The sequence below is a fragment of the Ambystoma mexicanum genome, chromosome 8, assembly GCF_040938575.1.
Source record: "Ambystoma mexicanum isolate Mex_15411 chromosome 8, UKY_AmexF1_1, whole genome shotgun sequence".
Classification (NCBI taxonomy): Eukaryota; Metazoa; Chordata; class Amphibia; order Caudata; family Ambystomatidae; genus Ambystoma; species Ambystoma mexicanum.
In genome coordinates, this window is record NC_090929.1 from 1,618,778,035 (window position 1) to 1,618,802,482 (window position 24,448).

Here is a 24,448-nt window from a genome sequence, read left to right on the forward strand (position 1 = left end):
ACTCAGGCTGGTTCTCTGCCATTTCAACTACTCTGGCCAGTTCTGTGGAATGTCAACTATTCTGGCCAGTTCCGTGGATTTTCAACTATTCTGGCCAGTTCTGTGGAATGTCAATTACTCTGGCGAGTTCTGTGGAATGTCAATTACTCTGGAGAGTTCTGTGGAATGTCAACTATTCTGGCCAGTTCTGTGGATTTTCAACTATTCTGGCCAGTTCTGTGGAATGTCAATTACTCTGGCGAGTTCTGTGGAATGTCAACTATTCTGGCCAGTTCTGTGGATTTTCAACTATTCTGGCCAGTTCTGTGGATTTTCAACTATTCTGGCCAGTTCTGTGGAATGTCAATTACTCTGGCGAGTTCTGTGGAATGTCAACTATTCTGGCCAGTTCTGTGGATTTTCAACTATTCTGGCCAGTTCTGTGGAATGTCAATTACTCTGGCGAGTTCTGTGGAATGTCAACTATTCTGGCCAGTTCTGTGGATTTTCAACTATTCTGGCCAGTTCTGTGGAATGTCAATTACTCTGGCGAGTTCTGTGGAATGTCAACTATTCTGGCCAGTTCTGTGGATTTTCAACTATTCTGGCCAGTTCTGTGGAATGTCAATTACTCTGGCGAGTTCTGTGGAATGTCAACTATTCTGGCCAGTTCTGTGGATTTTCAACTATTCTGGCCAGTTCTGTGGATTTTCAACTATTCTGGCCAGTTCTGTGGAATGTCAATTACTCTGGCGAGTTCTGTGGAATGTCAACTATTCTGGCCAGTTCTGTGGATTTTCAACTATTCTGGCCAGTTCTGTGGAATGTCAATTACTCTGGCGAGTTCTGTGGAATGTCAACTATTCTGGCCAGTTCTGTGGATTTTCAACTATTCTGGCGAGTTCTGTGGAATGTCAATTACTCTGGCGAGTTCTGTGGAATGTCAACTATTCTGGCCAGTTCTGTGGATTTTCAACTATTCTGGCCAGTTCTGTGGATTTTCAACTATTCTGGCCAGTTCTGTGGAATGTCAATTACTCTGGCGAGTTCTGTGGAATGTCAACTATTCTGGCCAGTTTTGTGGATTTTCAACTATTCTGGCCAGTTCTGTGGAATGTCAATTACTCTGGCGAGTTCTGTGGAATGTCAACTATTCTGGCCAGTTCTGTGGATTTTCAACTATTCTGGCCAGTTCTGTGGAATGTCAATTACTCTGGCGAGTTCTGTGGAATTTCTGCTACTTTGGCTAGTTCTGTGGAGTTTCAACTACTCTGGTCGGTTCTTTGGAATTTCAACTACTCTGGTCGGTTCTTTGGAATTTCAACTACTGTGGCTAGTTCTGTGGAATTTTATTTACTCGGCCGATTATGTGGGACTTCAACTAATCTGGGCATCTGTGTAATTTCAACTACTCTAGTTGGGTTTGTGGGATTTCAACTACTCTGGCCAGACCGCCCCACCGGGATAGTGCCCACGAATGGGCAATTCCGGCAGATGCAGAACTGGCAGAATCTTGCTCAATTGTACCTCCTGATGGAACATTTCACCCACTTGTAATCAAAATCAATCCTTACTCTTACACGGGGGTCCCACATAAGGGCATGCTGAGGAATGACCCCAGTCCCAACATCCACACGTACTCAGTAACCCCACCTACAAGATGCTCTTAAGAGAAAAGCGAAAACATCACAATATATATATACACCGGTTTCACCAAATCTACCCCGGTGCACATGGAGCCATATGGACGGTAATATTCAGTCTATTGGGCTTTGACTTTTGCAGAAGAACAAGGCATGCATCTTGCATTTGTTAGTTGGATTAGTGATGAAAAGAAGCGCAAAAAGGCACAGATCAAGCAGGATGCTGACGAGTGGTCAAGATGCTGACACACAGGGGATGCCTATTGGGCGCACATCTGCACATCGCTTTTTGAGATTAAGCTACTGGAGCATCTAACAGTTCCCAGGGTAGCGCTAAAGGGAGAGAGGCACTAGCATATAAGGAGGCTACCTATTATGCACCTGGAACTGGCACATGCGACCAGAGGCAGCTGCCAGGAGGCATTCCTTTTGTAGGACAATGGCGGGCATGTTGCCTTCCTAGGCAATTGTCATTGTGGAGAATGGTCGCTATTACTGACCAATTGGGTAAGTGACATATGTGCGTCTGGCACATTTATTTACTTATTTATTTATTTGGACATTTGTAAAGTGCACCTAACCTTGAGGCATCTGGGCGCTGGTTTTTGAAAGTACAGCAACACGTGCATACATACATGCATAGTAAGGTATAGGTTAACAGTTCTGTTCGGAGTAAATCATACAGTTAAACGGTGCTGGGGAGAGTGGATATTTCAGGAGGGATTGTGAGAGAGAATTAAGTTAGCCGCTCGTGTGTGAAAAAGCCAGGTTTTCACGCTTTACGGAAGGACCAAAAGGACGATTCAGATCTTAATGAAGTTGGTAGAGCGTTCCAGTGTTTGGCAGCTATCAAACTCAGTATTTAGTGCTAAACACCTGTATTACAAGGGGATAGGGGATATGCAAAGAATACATTTATTTTACAAACATGGCAAACACCTGGATACCATGGGAACACCTGGTGACCAGAAAGGCCTGTTTGCCCATCTGGGGCCCTATTACAGAAACGTTGCAATAGTGCAAGTTCCATTTTCTATGGATTTGGGACTTGGGAAAAAATTGCATTTTTGCACGAGGGAAAAGTGCGCCCTAATACTTATAGGAAACAGTATTGACACTATAGGAAACTTGATCCTGGAACAAAAATATAGATTTTTGCCCTATAGCAGTTTTTATGCTAGCCCCAACACTGTGCAAAATTGCAATTGCACGGGTGCAAAGGTTTCTGTAATATGGCCCCAGGATGCCTCATGTGTTCCATAGCATTGCTTCTTATTCGGAGCTGAAGCTGTTAAGATTATGAAAGAGACTGTAGCTTTGTCCATATCCACTCTGTGTATTATCGGCCTTGAAGAAGCGCTTTTTGGCAAAACATTGCCTGGGGCGAACAGGAAATCTAATCCAATTCTAAATTTAGATGCGGTTTAACAAATATATTTAGAGCAGGAAATTGATTCCATTGTATTGATATAGGTACTCCTATATTCATAAACCATTCCGCAGGCCCGTTATGAATTTAGCTATACCTCTGGCTGCTATCGGCCATCGTCCTGACACATTGGGATTATGAAAATACAGGAAAACAAACATTGGCCGAAATGAGGCCTGTCATACTGGCAAGATGGCCAGAGTGAGGCCTGTCCTACCGACAAGCCCGAAATGCTAGGTCACATCCTGTCTGCACGATACCGCAAGCATCCCCAGACATGTTTCGGCCCCGTTGGGCATCATCAGCGAGGAGTAGCTTTGGTCTCTAGGCCCAGCAGGAACGGGACCCATGTCTGGGCATACCCGTCCCACTCGGGGCGACTTAAGTAAAACAAAATTTGTGATGATGACTGGAAGGTTTTGAATGAATCATAACCACAGACACTGCTCTGGGCAACCCTCCAGACCATCAAAGTGCTTTGCAGGACCATAAGGGCCTCATCACGAGTTTGGCGGTAGTCCGGAAGTAAATCTGGAGAATTATTGCCAAACTCGGTTACTGTTACTGCCGCTCGTGCTGGTATGGTGGTGTCAAGCCACGATTTTGGAGTCCATAGAGGGATTTTCAAGAGATTTACCATGAGTTGTAATACCACATGATAAATACGCCGAATTCTGGGGGACAGTGGGCGATGTACCTCCAGCAATCTGCTGGAGGTACATCGCCCACTTTACCGCCAAACCTGTAGCACAGAGTCGCAGAATGCAGAGGTAAAGTGGTGGGAATGGCCGTTTCTATCACTCCACCACCCATGTCATTTATGGGCGACATGAATACAACATCCTCGGGAGGGGACATGGTCAGATATTGCTATGGAGGTGGTTGCTGAACGTTTAGGACAATATCCAAAGTAGCGCACTGCCTGGACCTGCACTATATGCGCAGGCTATTTTCTATGTGCATTTTGGTGCTTTTTGATTTATGTTAAAATACGTAAAGGTGGTCTTTGTTTCTGTTTATGTCTATTTTATGTTCTCACTTCTCCCACTCGTCTGCCTCTTGCCCACTGATGCCCTCGCTTGTCTTGCGCCCAAGACCATGTTGGATTTTTCTTCTCAACTTCAAGAGGAATGTGGGGGATTTTGCTTCAAGTGGAATTTGGAGCCGTAGCAAAGCCAAAGAGGAGGAAAGCGCTTTTGTATCATTGAAGAAAGCATGACTTCGAACAGTACTTACGGGTGAGGATGGATGATGTCAGTAGTTAAAAACACACATTTGAGTGGAACAAGCAGACATATGCACACACATATACAAAATCCCACAAAAAAAGAAAAACACAATGTTATGGGTGGAACATAAAAAAAAACACTAAAAAACAACACAAAGGTTGCAAATTAAAATGAAGAATCTAACAGCACAGATGTGTCCACATACAAGAAACTCAAGATTCCTAATCCTCAGGTTAGTACAGCTGTTATTGTTCCTTGGGTGTGTTTGCGAGCACTGATTTCTGAATGTGTGACTTATTTGGCCTATGGTTGCCATATGTTCATCTTTAAGGGTGATGACTTGAAACCAGCCCATTGACTGCACACTAAAGTTCCCAGGCAGCACCTTGGAGGCTAAGACACAATAGGCCATTTAGTACAAAAACAAATGACATAAATCAATCATATAGTTCAATTTATTCTGATGGTCCACCAGTCAATTTTCTCTGTATGCTCAGTCTTCAGTTCTGTCTTTGTTTCTTTACTACGATAACTAGCAAATGATGCTGCTTTTGGAATGGAGTTCCTGCCACTAACCATGCTTCTGGTGCAGAAGACATTCTTGTGTTACTCATGCGCCTAACTGGAACAGGTCTTATCTCACAGCCCCTGTATTGGGTTGGAGGGCAAAGGCCCTATTTATGCCGGCGGGTCCAGTGGAGTAAATTTGCTGAAAATGTTGGGGGGTGGGGGAGGACATGACATCTAAATGAAAGGGGCCCCTGCCAAATGAGTGGGACAAAATGGTGTGCCCAAAGGTTGGGGGGGACAAACACCTTTGTCCCCCCCAAAGATTACGCCTGTGGGCGGGTCTCACTATAAATGAAGCAGGTGCCATCTTACAAACGAATGGTCGTAAACCTGTTCGGTCAACATGGCGGCAATTGTCTGCCTTTTTGGGCATCTACACTTTCCACCTGGCATTGTATTATAAATGATCATTTGACTTTTGCCGGAGAGTTCTGGCACTCACTGCTTTCTTGAGAATTAAGAAGGAGACATGCACAAGTCAAGTTGCAGCCAATGCGCAGCTCACACACAGCCTTGCACGTGCGTATGCCTTGCCGGCTTAACCAATGCAGACGAATGTGGCTTTACCATGCTGCTTGTAGATGGGCGGCTTTCGGTAAATGTTCACGCCTTGATCTGCGGGGTGGAGAAATTGAGAAAGCGAGTTAGTAGGCCACCCTTGGATGATAAGAGAACCACAAAAATGCATGCAGAAAACACAAGAGACGGGAAACTGAGACATCTCTGGGTGCACACATGAGTGAGTTCCACACAGAAGGCGAGACAAGGACCGGGTGAATAGTCACAGATAGGTGGTGTCGAACCCTGGTTTTGCACGCCTGCAAATTATGGTGACATAAAGTACGCACGGGTTTGTCATAAGTGGACGAACAGAGGGACACAAGTTGGAGAAACCAGGCCAAGCCATGGGTAATAGTGCAGGGATCTGACCATGAAAGCCATTTGGTAGATGGAAGGGTTCCCAAAATGGCAACATGTAGAGAAAGGGATCTTGAGGCTTACCACTCAAGCGCTCTTTCAACCAATGAGACATGTGTTAACAAAAAGATGGTACAGTGGACATTCGGGTCACGTGCAGGCGATCTAAATTCCTGCCACACACAAAATGTACAGCTAAAAGTGCTCATCATTCAGAAGATACCACCTTCAGAAAAATGGAGGTGAGGACAGTACACGTACACATAGGCGGGTCCCCACCGCTGAATTCTGGTCATTTGCACAGTGGAGTGCAAAAATTGAGGTCAAAAGCCAGGGTACAAGTGTGTATGCCACCTCTTGCCCTCCCCATTTGCACTCAGCTGTGCAAATGAAGTAAACGTCGCCAGCCATGTATGCCTGACATGCCACCAGAAGCAAGGACATATGCAGACTTGAACTCTGCTGGTGCAGGAAGAAAATAACCAGAATACAGGCCTTCTGTGTTTATGCCCCCAAGACTATGGAACCTCCCCTCTCCATAAACACCAAAGTCACCCATTGCTTCCACATTTCAAAAAGGAGTTCAATACCCTCCTCTTCAAGGAATGGCTCCTCCCTAAGACCTAGGTCCACACAGCTTCTACTCCCCACCTCACCTCAGACACTCCCCCCTGTTCCCTCCCCTGATTGCTTTTAGATCCCTTACTGACAAATAGCCCACCTTCCCTCCTCCCATGTTGTTTGTTCCCCATTCCCTTGTTTCTCTGCTCCCTTCACTGTGTTCTTCCCCCTATGATAGCAAAGCGCTCCAATGCTTCTCAAAGCTAGGCTAATAATAATAATAATAATAATAATAATAATAGAGATGGATACCCCAACCAGAGGTGGACTGGGCTGTTGCCTACCCTTCTCCTCCCCGGTGTTCGTTCCGCACTTCCTTGTATCTCTGCTACCCTCACCGTGTCCTTCACGCGTATGATTTGTAAAGGATCCATTGCTTCGTGAAGCCAGGCTACTAATAACAATAATAATAGAGATGGATACCCTAACCAGAGGCGGACTGGGCTGTTGCCTACCCTTCTCCTCCCCGGTGTTCGTTCTGCACTTCCTTGTATCTCTGCTACCCTCACCGTGTCCTTCACGCGTAAGATTTGTAAAGGATCCATTGCTTCGTGAAGCCAGGCTACTAATAACAATAATAATAGAGATGGATACCCTAACCAGAGGCGGACGGGGCTGTTGCCTACCCTTCTCCTCCCCGGTGTTCGTTCCGCACTTCCTTGTATCGCTGCTACCCTCACCGTGTCCTTCACGCGTATGATTTGTAAAGGATCCATTGCTTTGTGAAGCCAGGCTACTAATAACAATAATAATAGAGATGGACACCCTAGCCCGAGGCGGACTGGGCTGTTGTGAGCATTACTGCTAGGCAGGTTCCCCCAAAAGGTCCCTCAGGCTGGGGCAGATCCAGTCACATGCGACAGTCAGGCACATCTTACTGACGCATGGCACCAGGGCAGAACTACACACGGATCATGTGAATGACCTGTGATCTGTTCTGCCTCAGCCCAGGCTGCCTCTCAAAGGCACCTGCATGTGGGCAACCTTCCTGATGTGTCTGCAACCAGGGCATCTGCCTTAATATGAAAAAGAAAACACAAGAGGTTTTCTTCATTTTTGGAGGACAGTGTCACGACATGACATGATTGGTTATTTATAACGCGCTTAATACCCAGAGGTTCCTAAGCGCGGACTCAGTGATCGAACCTGCGTTGCTCTGTGTCGTCTTGCTTCCAAGGTGAGCACGTTGCCCCTGAGATATCCTCCTGAGACTCTGCGGGGGGCATTGGTGGGGAGGAACAGCCTGATTTAATGAGGTCTTTTAGGCAAGCGTTTCCCTTGTCCAGATCCCTTTGCCCAGTCTATTTAGGGCATCACATTCTTTGGTCACCCGTAACGCCTAGATCCGCAGACATTCCATTCACCCTATAACCTGAGATGGGGCCTTCCGCCTCCCTCTGTTTCCTCCCTTGGTTGCTTGTAGATCCGCTGTGGACTAATGCCTACCCTTCTCCTCCCCGGTGTTCGCTCCCCACTTCCTCGTATCTCTGCTTCTCTCACCGTGTCCTCCAGGCATATGATTTGTAAAGGACTCCGTTACTTCCCGAAGCCAGGCCTGTGCTCAATAAATATCCTAATAGCAGTAATAAAAATAATATTAATCCCTGGCAAAATTACCCTCTCTGCTTAAGTGAGGAGGAGCTCTTCACGCAGAGAAGTTTCTGTTCCCTGGAAAAGGGAATGGCCCCTGGATGGCACTGAAACAAAGCCCTGATCAGCAGCTTCCAAACCCAATGTAGAGATTTTAGCCGATCGTAGCTGTATTTCTTCGCTGGCTTGGAACAACTTCCACATTCCATGTTAAATGAATATGCCAAGACATTCACAAGTTGTGATATTTCCTGACTGCGCACTCTTGACCATGCCTGCATGATACAGTTCACATGCTTGATGTAAGAAATCAAATTAATTGAGACATAATTTTTAATATGTAATATGGATATGCCATCTGTAAAAATAAAAAAAAATCTAAAAAAAACCTATGGGATTTAAATCTGTGAGCATCCGGTTACATGCACAAAGATTTTGAAGCACATTCCTCACTGCCACTTTGCCAGCTGGCATATCATAGGAGAACTGTCCTGCACCATGACACAGAACTCATGTGTTTCCCATCCGAAGATGGCAGATACTGATCATAGAGAGCTCCTCCTGTGCCAGGCCACAGAGCTCATGTCCTTCCCATCCCAAGATGGCTGCTACTGATCGTAGAGAGCACTGCCTGTGTTATGCCACAATGCTCATTTGCTTCACACTCCAAGATGGCTGCTATACACAATAACCTATGAACTACATAACCAACAATAAATGCTTCCTAAACATCCATATAGCAGGAAACATCATGTGGTGTATCTAATTAAAATGTCTTACTATGAACAAGTTGAGACATTTATATTATTATTAGTATAATTATTATTCAGATTAGTCAGGGATCATACTATTGTGTTTTGCTTCCTATTCATTTTATGGATTTTTTACGATGGATATTTATTTTGTTTGTAATGGTTTTATGGATATGAAAAAACCCAAATAAACTCCGATTGAATTACTTTTAAGATAGAAAATGGATTCATCCCATTTTCCATTCAAAATGGCTGACATTGGAAGACCCATTTTACTTCTCAAAGTCCTTCCTATGAAACAATGTGTATTGATAATCTGTTTCAAGCTCCTTTGCAATCAGAAAATCAACATGGCAGCCAATGATGAGCTAACATACGAAGGAGGTTAGGAGGTCTATGGGACATGCGGGTGCATTTATTAATTTATAGTGTGCTACACTGCAAGTGAAACCACTTCAGCGCACTCTGGGTGAACAAGAGATGGGGAAGGGAAGAGGAGGGGCATCCTTGGAACTGCAGGAACAGCAGTAATGTTAAGAAAGGCGATATATTACACGCAGGATCAACAGGTGAACAGGTCATTATCAATTATTTTGCCACATTTGGACCCTTAATATTGTATTTATATAGAGCATAAGAGGTATTTCTGGAATTATTATGTAAGGAACCAATCAGAAACCCCCAAATTACTTGGGAGATCACACGTCTAATGTTAGTACCAAGGGGGACTAATCAGAAGTCGCCAGACATTTCTTGGATTTAAAACGCAAGCTTAATCAGATGGGATAACAAGCTGTGGAAGCCAGTGTCCATTCAAGACAGGGAGAGGATTCAGCAGAAAGGCCTTCACTTCCTGGAGGAAGGACTGAGACGCTGAACATGAACAACGGCATTTAGTACATAGTATTTATGGTACAGGTAACAGGTTTTAAAAATCTGAAATGTGTGATCAATAATGTGGGTCATATCAGAATTATTTATTTATTTATTGATACAGACTTGTGGGAACGCATTTTATTTAAAAGGTTCTGTTTTGCAGAAACAGCTTGATGTTTTGGGTCCATTTTCTTTATGAATTTTGATTTAGATAGTCTTTTTTTCCCTTTTAATTCCTTGGGCCTTCAGCTAGGAGTTCCCGTTCAACAATGCATTAATAGTCTGGATGCTCTAGACATTGACATGAAAAACGGACCTATCATTTATTCCGGTCATAACAGATATTGAAAATGGACTATTGTTTAAAATAACGCATGTAAAGATGAAGTTGCGCTGCTGACCGCCTTCACATACATTACATAAATCCAAGAGCTGGTACGCCTGTTATCATTGGTGTAACATTGTTTTACTTAACATTGTGGCTGGGGTGCTTACAAAATTAAGTGATAGCTCATTTTATAAATACATTTACAGACGTATTTCCTGAAGATGTGCTTCGGAAACAGGCTGCACATTTAGATATTTCTGCCTCTAGGTAGATTCAAACTGAAATAAAGATATACACGGATGCAAGAAATCACATTGACATGTATGCTGCATTAGATATCTTGGAGGGAACGCATTTTATTTAAAAGGTTCTGTTTTGCAGAAACAGCTTGATGTTTTGGGTCCATTTTCTTTATGAATTTTGATTTAGATAGTCTTTTTTTCCCTTTTAATTCCTTGGGCCTTCAGCTAGGAGTTCCCGTTCAACAATGCATTAATAGTCTGGATGCTCTAGACATTGACATGAAAAACGGACCTATCATTTATTCCGGTCATAACAGATATTGAAAATGGACTATTGTTTAAAATAACGCATGTAAAGATGAAGTTGCGCTGCTGACCGCCTTCACATACATTACATAAATCCAAGAGCTGGTACGCCTGTTATCATTGGTGTAACATTGTTTTACTTAACATTGTGGCTGGGGTGCTTACAAAATTAAGTGATAGCTCATTTTATAAATACATTTACAGACGTATTTCCTGAAGATGTGCTTCGGAAACAGGCTGCACATTTAGATATTTCTGCCTCTAGGTAGATTCAAACTGAAATAAAGATATACACGGATGCAAGAAATCACATTGACATGTATGCTGCATTAGATATCTTGGAGGGATAAAATTAAGTTATGATTAGAAGAGCCATCTGGGCTGCTCTGAACTCATCAGGAGTTCTTCAATTAAATATGCTAAAGTTAAGCCGCGTGGAGGCAGAGCAGCATTTCATGTTTTTATTGGTTCATAACGTCAAGGCTGGTACAGGTATGTCTACATCTGATTGGATGGAGTACGCCCTCCCAATGTCATGCAGCAATAGCTGGGCATCAACTATGTCTCAGTGTCAAATTTCTTTCCATTTTCCTATCTGCCAAAAATATTTTATTTATTTATTTTTTACATTTATGAAGGGCACTGAACTCATGGGCATCGAAGCGCTGTTACATCATACATTGGATGATAGATTTCTGGTATTGATAGAAGGGGGTGAGGGGAAAATGATCTTTCTTTTATGTGTACTTGCATTTCAATGTGGCAACTATGTGCAGTAGAATCCTTTTGCTTGAGGTTGAGGGAAGACTGCTAGACAGGGTTTGGGCTTAAGATCACTCGTAGACTTGTAATGGCCTCCTTGGCCTGGTGGGACAGTCTGCAAAATATCCTGCATTCGTCTCACTCCTGTTTGAAAACAGGATTATGACAAATACATCAGCATTTGGAGAAAATGCAACTCTTGGGTGGCGATTGACTCACAGAGGAATAATTGTTGAAAGTTAGAGTATTAATAGTCCATTTGTTTTCCAAAGGTAGAGGTAACAAGGATAAGGTTTACAGTTAGGGCTTGCGCCCCTTGAAACGGAGGGAGAGAGGATAAGGAACTCTGACAGAGAAGAGTCGTTGATCGAGTCTAAGGGCCTCATTACAACCCAGGCGGTAAATTCCCTACTTCACCATGGCGGATGGTGGATTTACCGCCCCATTCCAAGGTGAGTGGGGCGGTAAATCCCCATTCCCCATTTACCCTTCCCCATTCCCATTTTTGCCCCATAGGGCATAATGGGAGTGGGGAAGGCGCTAATTACGGCACCATAAATTACGGTGCCGTAATTAGCACCAAGGCGGGTTAGCGCCTTGCATTTTAACACCTGCTAAAAGCCGGCGTTAAAATGGTAATCAGGCGTTAAGGGTTAACAGCGCCGACGGCGCCGTTAAACCCTTAACGCCTGGGTTGTAATGAGGCCCTAAGTCTTTGGCCATTTGGGGAAAAAATGAGTTAATACGAGCGTGAGATGGGTTGGTACTGAGAAGGATGGGAGCTAATTCAACAGGAGAGGTAGTGGAGAAGAAGTGAAGAGTCGAAGAGGTAGCGGTTGAGGTGTTGAACGTAAGGAGGGTTGGCAAGAGGGAGAGAGGAAGGTTGGTAGAGTTTCATGAATTTTAGAGGGAACGTACTGAGGTTGAAAAAGTTGGGAGGTATGATCAAAAGCTTGGAGCGCAGATACAAGATTGTAGGGGTGCTTGGAAATGGAGGAGATTGTTGATCAAAGCGAGTGCTAAGGGCATTGTTAACATCAAAGAAAGCACAGTCAATGCAAGAAGCATGAACAGGGGAGAGAGACAGGAGGCTGATCTTCATCAACATAAGGGAAAGGAGAGTCCTGCCTGAAAGTCCTCTTAGTCATTGGAGAGGGAGGTGAGCAGTAGAAGGTGGAGTGACCGAGATGTTAAAGTGAACAATGAAGTGATCAGAGGGTGAGGGGTCAGTGGAGAGGTCAGAGAAGGAGAGTGAATTAGAGGGAAAGACAAGGTCAAGAGAGTTCCCACAAGCGTGGGCAGGCAGGTTGTGTAGGGAGTGGTCACATAGGAGAGAGTTAAGTTCAAGGCAGTTGGCTATAGAGGGGTGGGGGAGTTTATAGTCCCCCCAGCATGACACTGGGAATGCCAGTAGAAAGTGACCTAAGGACAAGGGTCAGATCAGGGAAGAAGGACTTGAGCCAATCAAGGGCTCAATCGTGAGCCGGAGCCGTGAAAGGAGCCGGAGGGAGGAGTTGAATAGTCGCACATTCAAGAAAGGAAGAGGGGATGACAGAGAGGGGTAGGAGACCAGCAGTGAGGGCCTTAACACTACCATCCTTCCCACCATGATACAGCGTGTCAAACTACCTGCCTAATGGGCGCAACATGGATTACCTCAGGGGTCTAGAACAATGCAGAGGAAAATCACTTGGTATATCTGTATGGAAAAATCTTTCAGATAACCTCTGAGGGAAGACTGTGTGGGATTTCTCCATGGGGGAAAAACAGTGTGGGACACCTCATAGGGAAGACACTTTGTGGAATAAAGATCCCAAGGGCCAACACTGTGTAAAACCTCTGAGGACAGAAACTGTCGAATATCTACGAGGAAACAAAACGTATGGACTACCTGTAGGGCAGAAACTGTGGAATATTTTAGAGGACACAAACTGTGGAATACCTTGAAGGCCAAAACAGTTCTAATATATCTGAGGACAAATAATGTGTGGGCTATCTTTTAAGAAGAATACTTTGTAGAATACCTCTGACGGCCAACTATGAGATACATCGGTAGCTACAAACTGTGGATTACCTCGCAGGAAAGAAACTTGTGGAATTTGCTGTGTGGATGAAAAGTACTATAATGTCTGATAAAAGCAATTGAGGAAGACTACTGAGGACCAACACTGGGGATTAACACAGAGGAAAAAACTGTGTGCATTGCCTCTAAATGTACACGTTGCAAAACATCTCCAATGACAAACTCAGTGGATTCACTTTAAAAATGAAACGCTGTGCATTACCTTCGAAGAAAAAAGAAGTGGGATGCCTCAGAGGACAAAACCTGTGCATTACCTTTGAGGTATCAATGGTGGCCATTGCTCTGAAGATCAAAGCTGTGAGAAATGTCTGAGGACAAACCCTGTGCATTTCCTTTGAGGAATCAATGGTGTGCATTGCTCTGAAGATCAAAGCTGTGAGAAATCTCCGAGGACAAAACCTGTGCATTACCTTTGAGGATTCAATGGTGTGCATTGCTCTGAAGATCAAAGCTGTGCGAAATCTCTGAGGACAAAACCTGTGCATTACCTTTAAGGATTCAATGGTGTGCATTGCTCTGAAGATCAAAGCTGTGAGAAATCTCCAAGGATAAAACCTGTGCATTACCTTTGAGGATTCAATTGTGTGCATTGCTCTGAAGATCAAAGCTGTGTGAAATCTCTGAGGACAAAACCTGTGCATTACCTTTGAGGATTCAATGGTGTGCATTACTCTGAAGGTCAAACCTGTGAAACACCTCTGAGGACAAAACCGATAAATTACCTTTGAGGATACAATAATGTGCATTTACCTCTGAAGAGAAAAGCTGTGAGAAATATCTGTGAACAACATCTGGCGCAGTACCTTTGAGGATAAAACGGTGTGCATTACCTCTAAAGAAAAAAGTTATATGAATCCCCTGTGAAATAAATGTGTGCATTAGATCTGTGGACAGAAACATGGTGGCTAATCTAAGCAACACCCCAGAGGGAAATAACTGTTTATGTAACTGTTATGTTTATACAACATCATTGCGAAATGTCAGCGATTGCAACATCTTGTAGCAAGGAGGCTTTGAACAGTGGCAGCCCAAACTCACGAGGAGTGTCGATAACATACGGACAATAACTGCATTTGCAATGACATACCAGCGCGTGCAATACCAACAGAGTGTGCAACCCCCTTCTGGTCGAACAGGTGCAATGCTGCATTCCCCGGCGGGACGGCATGACGTAATGAGACATAACGAGACAAGACACTACTACAGTCTACACTCGGACAGGACAGGACACGGAGTCCGCCGCGGGACCAGCTCCTACCTGGCACATGGAAATGCTTAGGGACCTGGGCGTAAGTCGGAGTGACAGGGCGGCTTTCTGGCCGACAAGGGAGAGGGGAGTTGCGACCGCTGGGCGGCTCATTGCCTCCAAGGAGAAGAATGGCGAAGGAGGAAAGGGGTGGGGGACAACATGAGAAAGAGGAAAGCAAGTCACAAAGCGAGCAGGAACAATGAACAGTACACAAGGCAAGCAAAACACAGCAAGAAAGGAAAAACGAGAGTTAGGCCGCAAATGTTTGCTAGCGCAGGTTGGTTTCCACTTCACAACAATCAAAGTTACAGGTAAAGGAGAACAGGGTGTACAGGTTGGCACAGGAGAGCTTTTGTCATAAGGCGCATGCATGGGGTACTGCCAGCATGGCAGGGTATTTGGGTGGCACAGTATCGTGTGAGGTCAGCACAGGTTACAGTAGTTGAAGCACCATCAATACAGGGCCTATTTGAGCTTCTGTGGGGGGGGGGGTGGGGGGGAATGTTCAGATTTGTGCAGATACAATTTACACACAGGGTGGGCACTGTGTCACTGACTCCCAATAAGAGGTCACTCAGGGGTCTATGGTCGGGTGGGACGTGGGTGCAGTGAGGGGGAAGTGGTGGACGCAGGCGCCACATTGATGGTGAAAGGTGGCTTGCAATATGTTACTTCCTTGCACAGTTGGGGTGTGAGGCTAAAATGAACCCTGCATCCATGGTGCTTTTTTTTAAATGGCTGGCATGCTATTTTTTAGAAAAAGAAGGTGATGGACACACCTAAAGAAAATCATGGAGGGATAGAGGCAGGAGAGTCTGGAGTGAGCGCTAGAGGCGGAACGCGCGGCCCCGCCAGAGATTAGAACAGAGCACTCCATTGCCAGGCTTGGCAGATCCACAGCTGGCAGGAAATTCAATGCAATAAGGGATTTGGTCCTGCAGCCTGAATCGATGAGGGCTATTATCTACCCGATCTCCACATGGCACAATCCCAACAAAATCCACCTTAGCCAGGATAGTATATGGAGAGCCAAGTTCAAACGAGCAGAGCTTTTTTTGAGTTAAGAAGTATTCGAAAGATACTATCTGAAAGGCATGGGGACCTAAGCGAGAAATAGGTACACACGCACACACACACACAAACACACCTTCCATCATTTAGTACCCGGCGAGGGGGGTGTAGCGGCCTATCAGAAAATGTGGAGGCTCAGAACACAGGCGTTACCAGACAGTAATCTCGCCGCCCTGAGCCTCCTCAGGACTGGTGGCTGCCATCTCCCCTCTCTGGGGAATAAGGTAAGGCTTTCCCTTGCCCCTCCCCCCATCCACAGAATTCCCTCCCCGCCCTCCCAACCCCACTTACCTTCATTTCTGCCATATCGGGGGTGGACGTGCTGAGACCACTTCTGTCCCCAGCGCGTCCACTCCTGATCTGCGACAGGCCGTCATGGAAAGGAAGAAGGGACTACACGTACTCCCTTCTCTCCTTTCCATGGCAGGAATTTTTTTTGTTTACTTTTTTACCTATTTTTTGAATTGCCACCATGGAAAGGGAGAAGAGACTAGCCCCTTCTCCCTTTCCACGGTGGCCATTTTGTTTGTTTACTTATTTTCACTTATTTTCAATGGCCACCATGGAAAGGGAAAACAGGCTTTGTTTTCCCTTCCTTGCTGCAATTTTTTTTTACTTTGTTTTTTTTCTGTTCTGAAATGCTTTTAGTACTCCTGGTCTTAAGGGCCAGGGTACTAAGAGAAATAAGCCCTTCACAGGGGGAGGGCATTACCACTTCTGGTATTGTCCCAGGGCCTTCGTTACGGCCCTCGCTTCGCTCTGGCCTGTAACTATGTGCCCCGAGACATTACCTGAAGTGGTAATGCCAACCCTGCTCGGGGCTTATTGCTTAATTAACGGCCATCACCATGTTTTGTAGTTACCGCCAAGGCAGGGTTACATTTACACTGCTGAAAAGACCTATCCCCAGCTTTCCTGGTCTGTCTTTAAATCTTCTGCACTTCTTGTAGGCCAGTTCGCCTCCACAATCCAGAGCTGCTGCTGGGAACCCAAAGACGGGACATGCAGGGCTACTGTGGGAAGACTAAACCTGCACAGACCAGCCATGATGCCAGGATGTAGCAAGACCAATCCGTCATTAAAGCTCCCTCTAAAATAAACAGGGTAGAGCAGTGGTTGACAACCTGCGGCCCTATGGATGTTTTGGCTTACAACTCCCATCAGCCCTTTCCACTGCATTCAATGGTGTGGGATCATGGGAGTCGTAGGCCAAAACAGCTGGAGGATCACTGGAATATTATAGTAAATATTAGTCAAGACAGACTGCTGTGATCGAAGTGAGCAGGAACGTTCAGGAGCAGAGTTCCACTACTTTTATTTTTTTTCAGTTTACCATTCCTCTACTTTTTACAACGGTATTCACCATTCTATACAGAGGATTTGTCCATTCATGTCCCTGTGCAAGTGTAAAGTTATAATAGGAGCCTTAGTTACTAAATACTTGGACTATTGCAATGCCCCGGCCGCAACACCTTGTCACATGTTGCGCTATGTTTCCGCTTACCCTCTCCCCTGCCGAGACCACAGTTGCACTACTTTTTTTGGTATACTTCTACCACTGGCATGTACTTCTGATACATGCTTTTGCAAAACATACAGTACCTTTAAAAAGGAGGGGGATGAAAACCTACAATGAGAAACTAGAATCCCTGAATGCAGTGAGCATTAATTGCCAAGCAAAGGTCACCTGACGTCTGAAAGTCATTGTTGTCAAGAGTCAGTGACTGGAAGCCACTACTTTACAGTAATCAGTGTCATTAAAAAAAGAGACAAACCACAGCCCCCATTTGTGAGGCACCTATTGGAACCCTCTGGTTTTGCATTGGAATAATACACCATCAGTGAATTCGGTGGAGTCTAGCAAAATCTTGCACTGGTTGTGAGGAAGCCTGAGATCTTGCACTGGTTGCGAGGAAGCCTGAGATCTTGCACTGGTTGTGAGGAAGCATGAGATCTTGCACTGGTTGCAAGGAAGCCTGAGATCTTGCACTGGTTGCGAGGAAGCCTGAGATCTCGCACTGGTTGCAAGGAAGCCTGAGATCTTGCACTGGTTGTGAGGAAGCCCGAGTTCTTGTACTGGTTGCGAGAAAGCATGAGATCTTGCACTGGTTGCGGGGAAGCCTGAGATCTCGCACTGGTTGCAAGGAAGCCTGCAATCTTGCACTGGTATGAGGAAGCCCGAGATCTTGCACTGGTTGCAAGGAAGCCTGAGATCTTGCACTGGTTGCAAGGAAGCCTGAGATCTTGCACTGCTATGAGGAAGCAGAAAGCCTGAGATCTTGCACTGGTTGTGAGGAAGCCTGAGATCTTGCACTGATTGTGAGGAAGCCCGAGATCTTGCACTGGTTGCGAGGAAGCCTGGGATCTTGCAATGGTTGTGAGGAAGCCTGAGATCTTGCACTGGTTGTGAGGAAGCCTGAGATCTTGCACTGGTTGTGAGGAAGCCGGAGATCTTGCACTGGTATGAGGAAGCTCTAGATCTTGCACTGATTGCGAGGAAGCCCGAAATCTTGCACTGGTTGCGAGGAAGCCCGAGATCTTGCAATGGTTGTGAGGAAGCCTGAGATTTTGCATTGGTTGCAAGGAAGCCTAAGATCTTGCACTGGTTGCGAGGAAGCCTGAGATCTTGCACTGGTGCGAGGAAGCTCGAGATCCTGCACTAGTTGCGAGGAAGGCCGAGATCTTGTACTGGTTGCGAGAAAGCCTGAGACCTGAGAAAAGCCTCATTTACTCTGCGGAGCAGACGCGGAGTGGCGGTGAGTGGCAGTCTTGCAGTCTCCCACCACCAGTCTTTTCTTCAGCTCTATTGTTGGAGGTGTGTTTCCTGCTACACCCAACACTACAAAGCCTCATTTACTCCGCGGAGCGGACGCAGAGTGGCGGTGAGTGGCAATCTTGCAGTCATGCCAGGCAAGACGGGCTCAGCCGTCCTTTCACCATCTACGATACAGCTTTTGGACCCAGAAGATTCTACAAGCCGCTGTCTAAGAAGTAACGCAAAGTTGTTGTCCAAAAACACAATTGCACCCCTCACACAGACTTTCAATCATCCTCCTTTGACTCCTACTGAAGCAACAGCCGTTCGGCATATCCAATCGAGTCCAGTGCTCGACACACCAGTACACCTGGGAAAAGGACATTGTGCTGCTAACGCTCGAGTCCCTCACAAAAAAGACACTGAAAAGCTTTTTCGCTTCACCAACAATAATCATTCATCATATCAACATGAAGCTGACTTACCTGAGGAAAATGTCGCAACCTCGGGTGCTTGCGGCACTGAACCTCCTCCGACCTCCGTGCCTGCAGTGATCGCCGTCCCCCTGCATGCCGGGTCGACACTTCCCGGAGCTTCGCAGCATCCCAAGGGGGGCGCCGCGTTGAGTTCTCTGGCCGTGCTGCCAGGCCTTCCATTGGGGCGTGTTTTGGCTATTCCAGATGCTGCCGGCGCTCAGCGGCCCTCCGGAGGAGGGACCGCTTTGAGTCCTGAGCCCGCGCTTCCTGATGCTTTGCAGGTCCTGGACGGCTTGATCGCCGCCGCGGCCACAGCTCTGCGGTCTCCCGGAGGGGAGACAGCGTTGAGCGGGCAGGCGGCACCGAGGCAGGAGAGGCCCGGGATGGGAACAGTGGAACCGGAAGAGACCGCCGCAGAAGGTGACTCGTCTGTCCTCCCATCGGGGGGGAGAGAGGTCTCGCTACCTGGTCCCTCTGGGAGACCATGTCCCGAGGAGAAAGAGCAGGAGCACTCGAGTGGGCCAGGAGCCGCTGGCGTGACACCGACTCCTGCAAACGAAACCGAAACTGAATCTACTGCAGCGCCACCTATTGCCGTAGTTACGGCAATAGCAACACTTCACAGCGAAAATACTTCCAACCTGCCACCAGACAATTCAAATCAAGAAGAAACAGTGATGACTCTATCAAGCCTATCTCTGCCTCAGGAAACCACGGCAACATCACCTGAAAACATTTAAAAAAAGAGACCTCGGCCCCTTGACGATCTAACCAAGAAAAACCCTTTCTCAGACCCATCAACTAAACAAGTGAAACCCACGAGCTATGCCAAATCCTTACCTAAACAGGCCAATTCCACCAAAACACCTCGGGCAGGCCCCAAAGGAACAAGAAAGGGCTGCAAAAAACCTCAACGCCCCCTGAAATTACTATCAGACTTTTTCCATAAGCGCTTTAAAGGCATTCAAGAGAAGTGTGAAGAACTGACAGACGCTGAAATCCTCGAGGCAGCCGACGCAATTACACCACCGAGTAAACATCGCAGGCTGATACAAGCCCAACGAAAATCTTCTTTTTCCTTTGCAAAAGAAGATAATAGGCCAGCCCCCAATATAGACCTGACAAAATGGCACTTTTCAGGCCAAGTGACTTCATTAATCCCACAAATTACGTCGGAAGAACTGGAGGTCCAGCACGCTCGAAACCCGGCTCTACCACCAACACCCATCTATACACCTTCTTCGTCAAGTGCCAACATTGCAAAGCCTCCAATCTCAACTTCTATCCTGTCTCCCCAACAAACCCCTATTATCATCGATCAGGGAGTACAGAATCAATCACAGACTCACATCCAAGAGCAAGTCGAGGCAGAGAGTCCCACACCTCTTCCGAATACTCCGACGTCACCGAAGCAAGTCGGCTCTGCCCTAATCGGCCCCATTCAACCTTTGCCACAAGACCTGTCGCTCGACTGCGAATCAACACATCGACCAAGTGGCAGTATCAATTACAAAGAACAGGCACTCGAGACCTCACCACCGTCATTAGGAGAGTCTCACAGACCCACTCCACAAACCCTAGACAAAGACCTTGGAAGCAAGTATCCTGCAAAATCAAAAAACAGACTCCAGTTTGAGAAAACCTTAGACTCCTTTTACTCAAACTTAGACAACTACAATAATCAAAGAAGACACTCCTCAGACCACCCCCCAGAAGACTATCAGCTGTAACTATGCCAATCACACGACCACCATCTCCTACGAGAGGCAGACCAACCCCGCACTGTCATACTCCTTCGAACGATTCACAGTCAAAAAAGCTTGACACCTGCACTTTGATGTCAGCATTATCGATAGCCCTCAACCCATTTGTCAAACTGCACGAAACAATCGGAGATACGATGAAAGATCACACATCGATTCAAACTTCAATGCTGAACAAATTAATTTTTCTGGAGGGTTATATTACTGCCCTAGAAGCAAAGATTCTTGCAGCCGAGAACAAATCAACCCAAGATCCATCTACGTCACTATCTCAAAAACCGGTTTCATCCATGTGTCTTACTCCCCAGGACAGGCCACAAACAAACTCAGAAGGCACACAAACTCTTCCATTTATTGATCTAACTGTCTCATCAACTCTCTTGACAGAAAAAATCAGGTCGCCAAAAGGAGTGATAGAAGTCAACCTCAAACGAAAAGGATCAGTCTCACTAGAACCAATCTTCCAGCAACCAGATCCAGCAAGTTCAAAAGTCATAGCCACCCAAAAGGGCTCCACAATCCCGTCTAAACTGAAAGGGAAAGCAAAAGACACCCGGGAGGCTAGTAGGGTCGAACATGAGACACTTAATCATTCCCCTAGAGGGGTAGAAGCCTTCTTGAACAACGAGGACATGATGAACATTATGCAACACATCACAGACCAATCAACAATTTCTAATCAGGATTTACAAGAAATACATGACTCCACCACAATTCTTGCATCATCACAAAGAAACTTCAATAAAGAAATGGAGATCACAGAATCCCCTTTCCTCACCCTTGAAGAACGAAGACTGCGAGTGATTACGACCAACCACAACTCAAAAGTCCATTTACCCGGAGAGTCCTCGGTAGCACCCAAACTCAACCAACAAAAACAAGAGAGAGAAAAACGCGATAATCACTCTCATCGGCAGCTAGCAAGACAGACCCACAGATCGCATAGCAGCCCTCATACTTACCGGCCAAAAGTCCAGAAAAAGAAATCTCCATCAAGAGTCCCCACAAAGGAAGTCCCGAGGACGACTTTCAAATCAAAAACTGCCAAATACCATTCAAAACCTCAAATACGATGGATACTGAAACTAGAGCAGATTCCTGGGAACTACGATGAAGTGATATTAAATAGAAGAGCAGTTATCGATTTATTCAGTTACATCCCGAAACTCCGTTCAGTGAAGTCAGCCGACCTTCAGATTGTCGACCCGAGCCATCAGGGTTCCAGGGCGATTTCACATCTATATATAGCATCACAAACAACTAACAACGTCCTAAAATCTGCCCTGGAGGAACTTCTAATAATGGGCTACGACCTTACTGAATCCTTGAGAGAAATCAAAACATGCAATCATCGGAAAATCAAAGATCCCCAGGAGTCCACAAAAGCAATTGAGCATCCTCGACCTTCACGCCAAAAACTTCTTCCCCAAAAAAATCAACCAACACTACCGTTCCGGACCAAAAACCGAGCACCAGCAAAACGGCCCAGAAACAAGAAATCACTCGGCCTGCTAAAAGTTCTGATAACTTAAACCCAACGTTCAAGATAACTAAAGCTTCCAAGTCGCTCGCCAGACACAAACATTCAAAAGAAGGACTAAAGCTTCAAAGGATAGTCCAGAACGTGTCCTACCCTGCGGAAACAATTCCACCCTCAAGCTCGTCTCTGCACTCCCTTTGGTCATGGTTGCCGAAAGCCCTAAAGTTAAACCAACAAAAATAGCCATTCGAGAAAACGATCTACAGCAACACATCAGACTGTCGGAACCCAAACGTCCAAGACCAAATAAAAATGTGCTCATGGAACACTCGAGGTTTCCTTCACCTTACAGCACCAGGTTCCACAGACTTAACAAACTACGATATTATCTGTCTACAGGAGACCTGGCTTCTTCACCCTCCAGTCCTTCACGGTTATGAGATTCATACAGTGCTGGCCAAGAAGGGCCCTCTAGGCCGTCCAACAGCGGGCCTTCTTATCGCGATCCGCAGTGGACGAGGCCTAATCAATTCACAAAAGCTAAAAGAAAATCACTTCATGCTGATGGTAAAGCTAAACTGGATTACAAGAGATAGAGAATCGAACAAAATACTGACGAAGACATTAATAACCGTCACTATCTATTGGAACCCAGCTACCATTGAATGTGCGAAATTTATCAACACAATTGAACAAGAGTTGGATTGGGTGCAAGTCACACACCAACCGGACCATGTAGTTCTATGTGGTGACCTCAACATCAACTGTCAATCCCCTATGAATGCAAAGGGACTCAAATTGAAAAAACTACCAACTGACCAGAGGTCAACCAAATGGCAAAACCTTATGAATTCCAGATCTTTTGACAACTTGGATCAAGTCTTCTCCGACCCAAACAGACTACCAACTTGGGAAAGAGCGAACTCAAACTCCACAATTGATCACATCCTTGTATCACGTTCTTTATTACCTCATATCAATTCTTTCAAAGTGATCAAAGCAAGGGAAAGCCATCATAACCTTCTTGAAACTACTTGGTCCATAAACTCACCGACTAACCACACCATGATCGCAGACATCCAAGTCACCACGCAAGGAACAAGACTCAGGATAACTGAAAAGGCAATAACAACCATAACAGCCCTGTACAAAGACTGCAGCAATCAATCTCCCAGGACAGATGTGGACTACACGCCATTATTGACCACCTTTTAGAGTCCCACAAAGAAAAAGGAAGTCAACAACATCAGATCAAAAACATACTTATGACAAACTAGTCACCGAAAAAAAGAGGGAGCTGAGAAAAACAAAAAGACAAGCTTGGAAACTTGACTTCCCACAGTCCTCCGTCATTATCAAAGCTGCCGTCAAAAACTACAAATCTTGGCTAAGGGGCCACCGCCATAAGATCTACCAACAAGATGCGGAAGACATCCTCAAGGCTATTAATGGCAACCACGCCAGAGACTTCTGGTCCTTGCTCCACTCAACAGCGCCAGGTGCTCGGCCATGTCAACTGAACGGTATTGGCCAATTGGCTTGGGAAGCTCACTTTCAAACCCTTTTCAAGAGCCTTACAACCATAACTCCCTTGACGGACAACAACGACACCTCTTGGATCTGCTTGGACAACATCGAAGACATTGTAGCTTTAATCAAAAAGTTAAAACCATCACGTGCTCCTGGACCTGACGGCATTACGAACCTCGACTTGAAATCCCATCCCGAAGTCTGGGCACCTCTCTTGAGCCAAATCTTCAAACGCTCTTCCACCACCAAATCCATCCCACCATCGTGGACATGCGCAAATGTAGTGCCTATCTACAAAAAAGGAAACAGGTCTGACCCAGTCAATTACCGCCCTATAGCCCTCCTCGACCCAATAGGCAAGATGTTTGGGTCCTTACTACTAAAACACTTCACAGCTTGCGCCAACAAAGCCTCGTGCCAAGATAAGCTACAAACTGGCTTCAAAAAGAACCTGGGGACAAACGCCAACATCTTGATATTGAGTGCTCTCAAAAGAAAAATCTTGGAGGGGCGTCCGCGTCTATTTATTATCTTCGTCGACCTAACACAGGCGTTCGATAAAGTAGATCGCGACAGATTGTGGAAGAAACTCGCCCTATGGAAATGTCCCCCGGACATACTCCACCCAATCAGAGCTCTCTACTCCGACACTTCCATGCGGGTATGCCTTAACCAGCAAGGAGCACTAACAGAAGAAATAACAATGGCCAGAGGTGTTAAACAGGGCTGTCCTCTGGCCCCGGCCTTGTTTTGGTCCTACCTAGGCGATTTTCAAGAATCTGAAAAAACAGTTCGA

The 24,448-nt window shown here is 45.8% G+C and overlaps 1 protein-coding gene across 20 annotated transcripts in view; it reads right to left on the reverse strand.

Annotated features, from left to right (window-relative positions):
• ABLIM1 (actin binding LIM protein 1) overlaps window positions 1-24,448 on the reverse strand; it is a 1,283,500-nt gene that overhangs the window by 35,454 nt on the left and 1,223,598 nt on the right. For 12 of the 20 annotated variants that reach the window (XM_069611893.1, XM_069611883.1, XM_069611879.1 and 9 more), the window contains 2 exons: window positions 14,587-14,691; window positions 5,418-5,465 (listed from right to left, as the gene is read on the reverse strand). In XM_069611893.1, the coding sequence (XP_069467994.1) occupies window positions 5,418-5,465; window positions 14,587-14,691 (153 nt within the window). The remainder of the gene's footprint in view (window positions 1-5,417; window positions 5,466-14,586; window positions 14,692-24,448) is intronic. The other 8 variants (XM_069611888.1, XM_069611891.1, XM_069611877.1 and 5 more) reach the window with 1 other exon arrangement.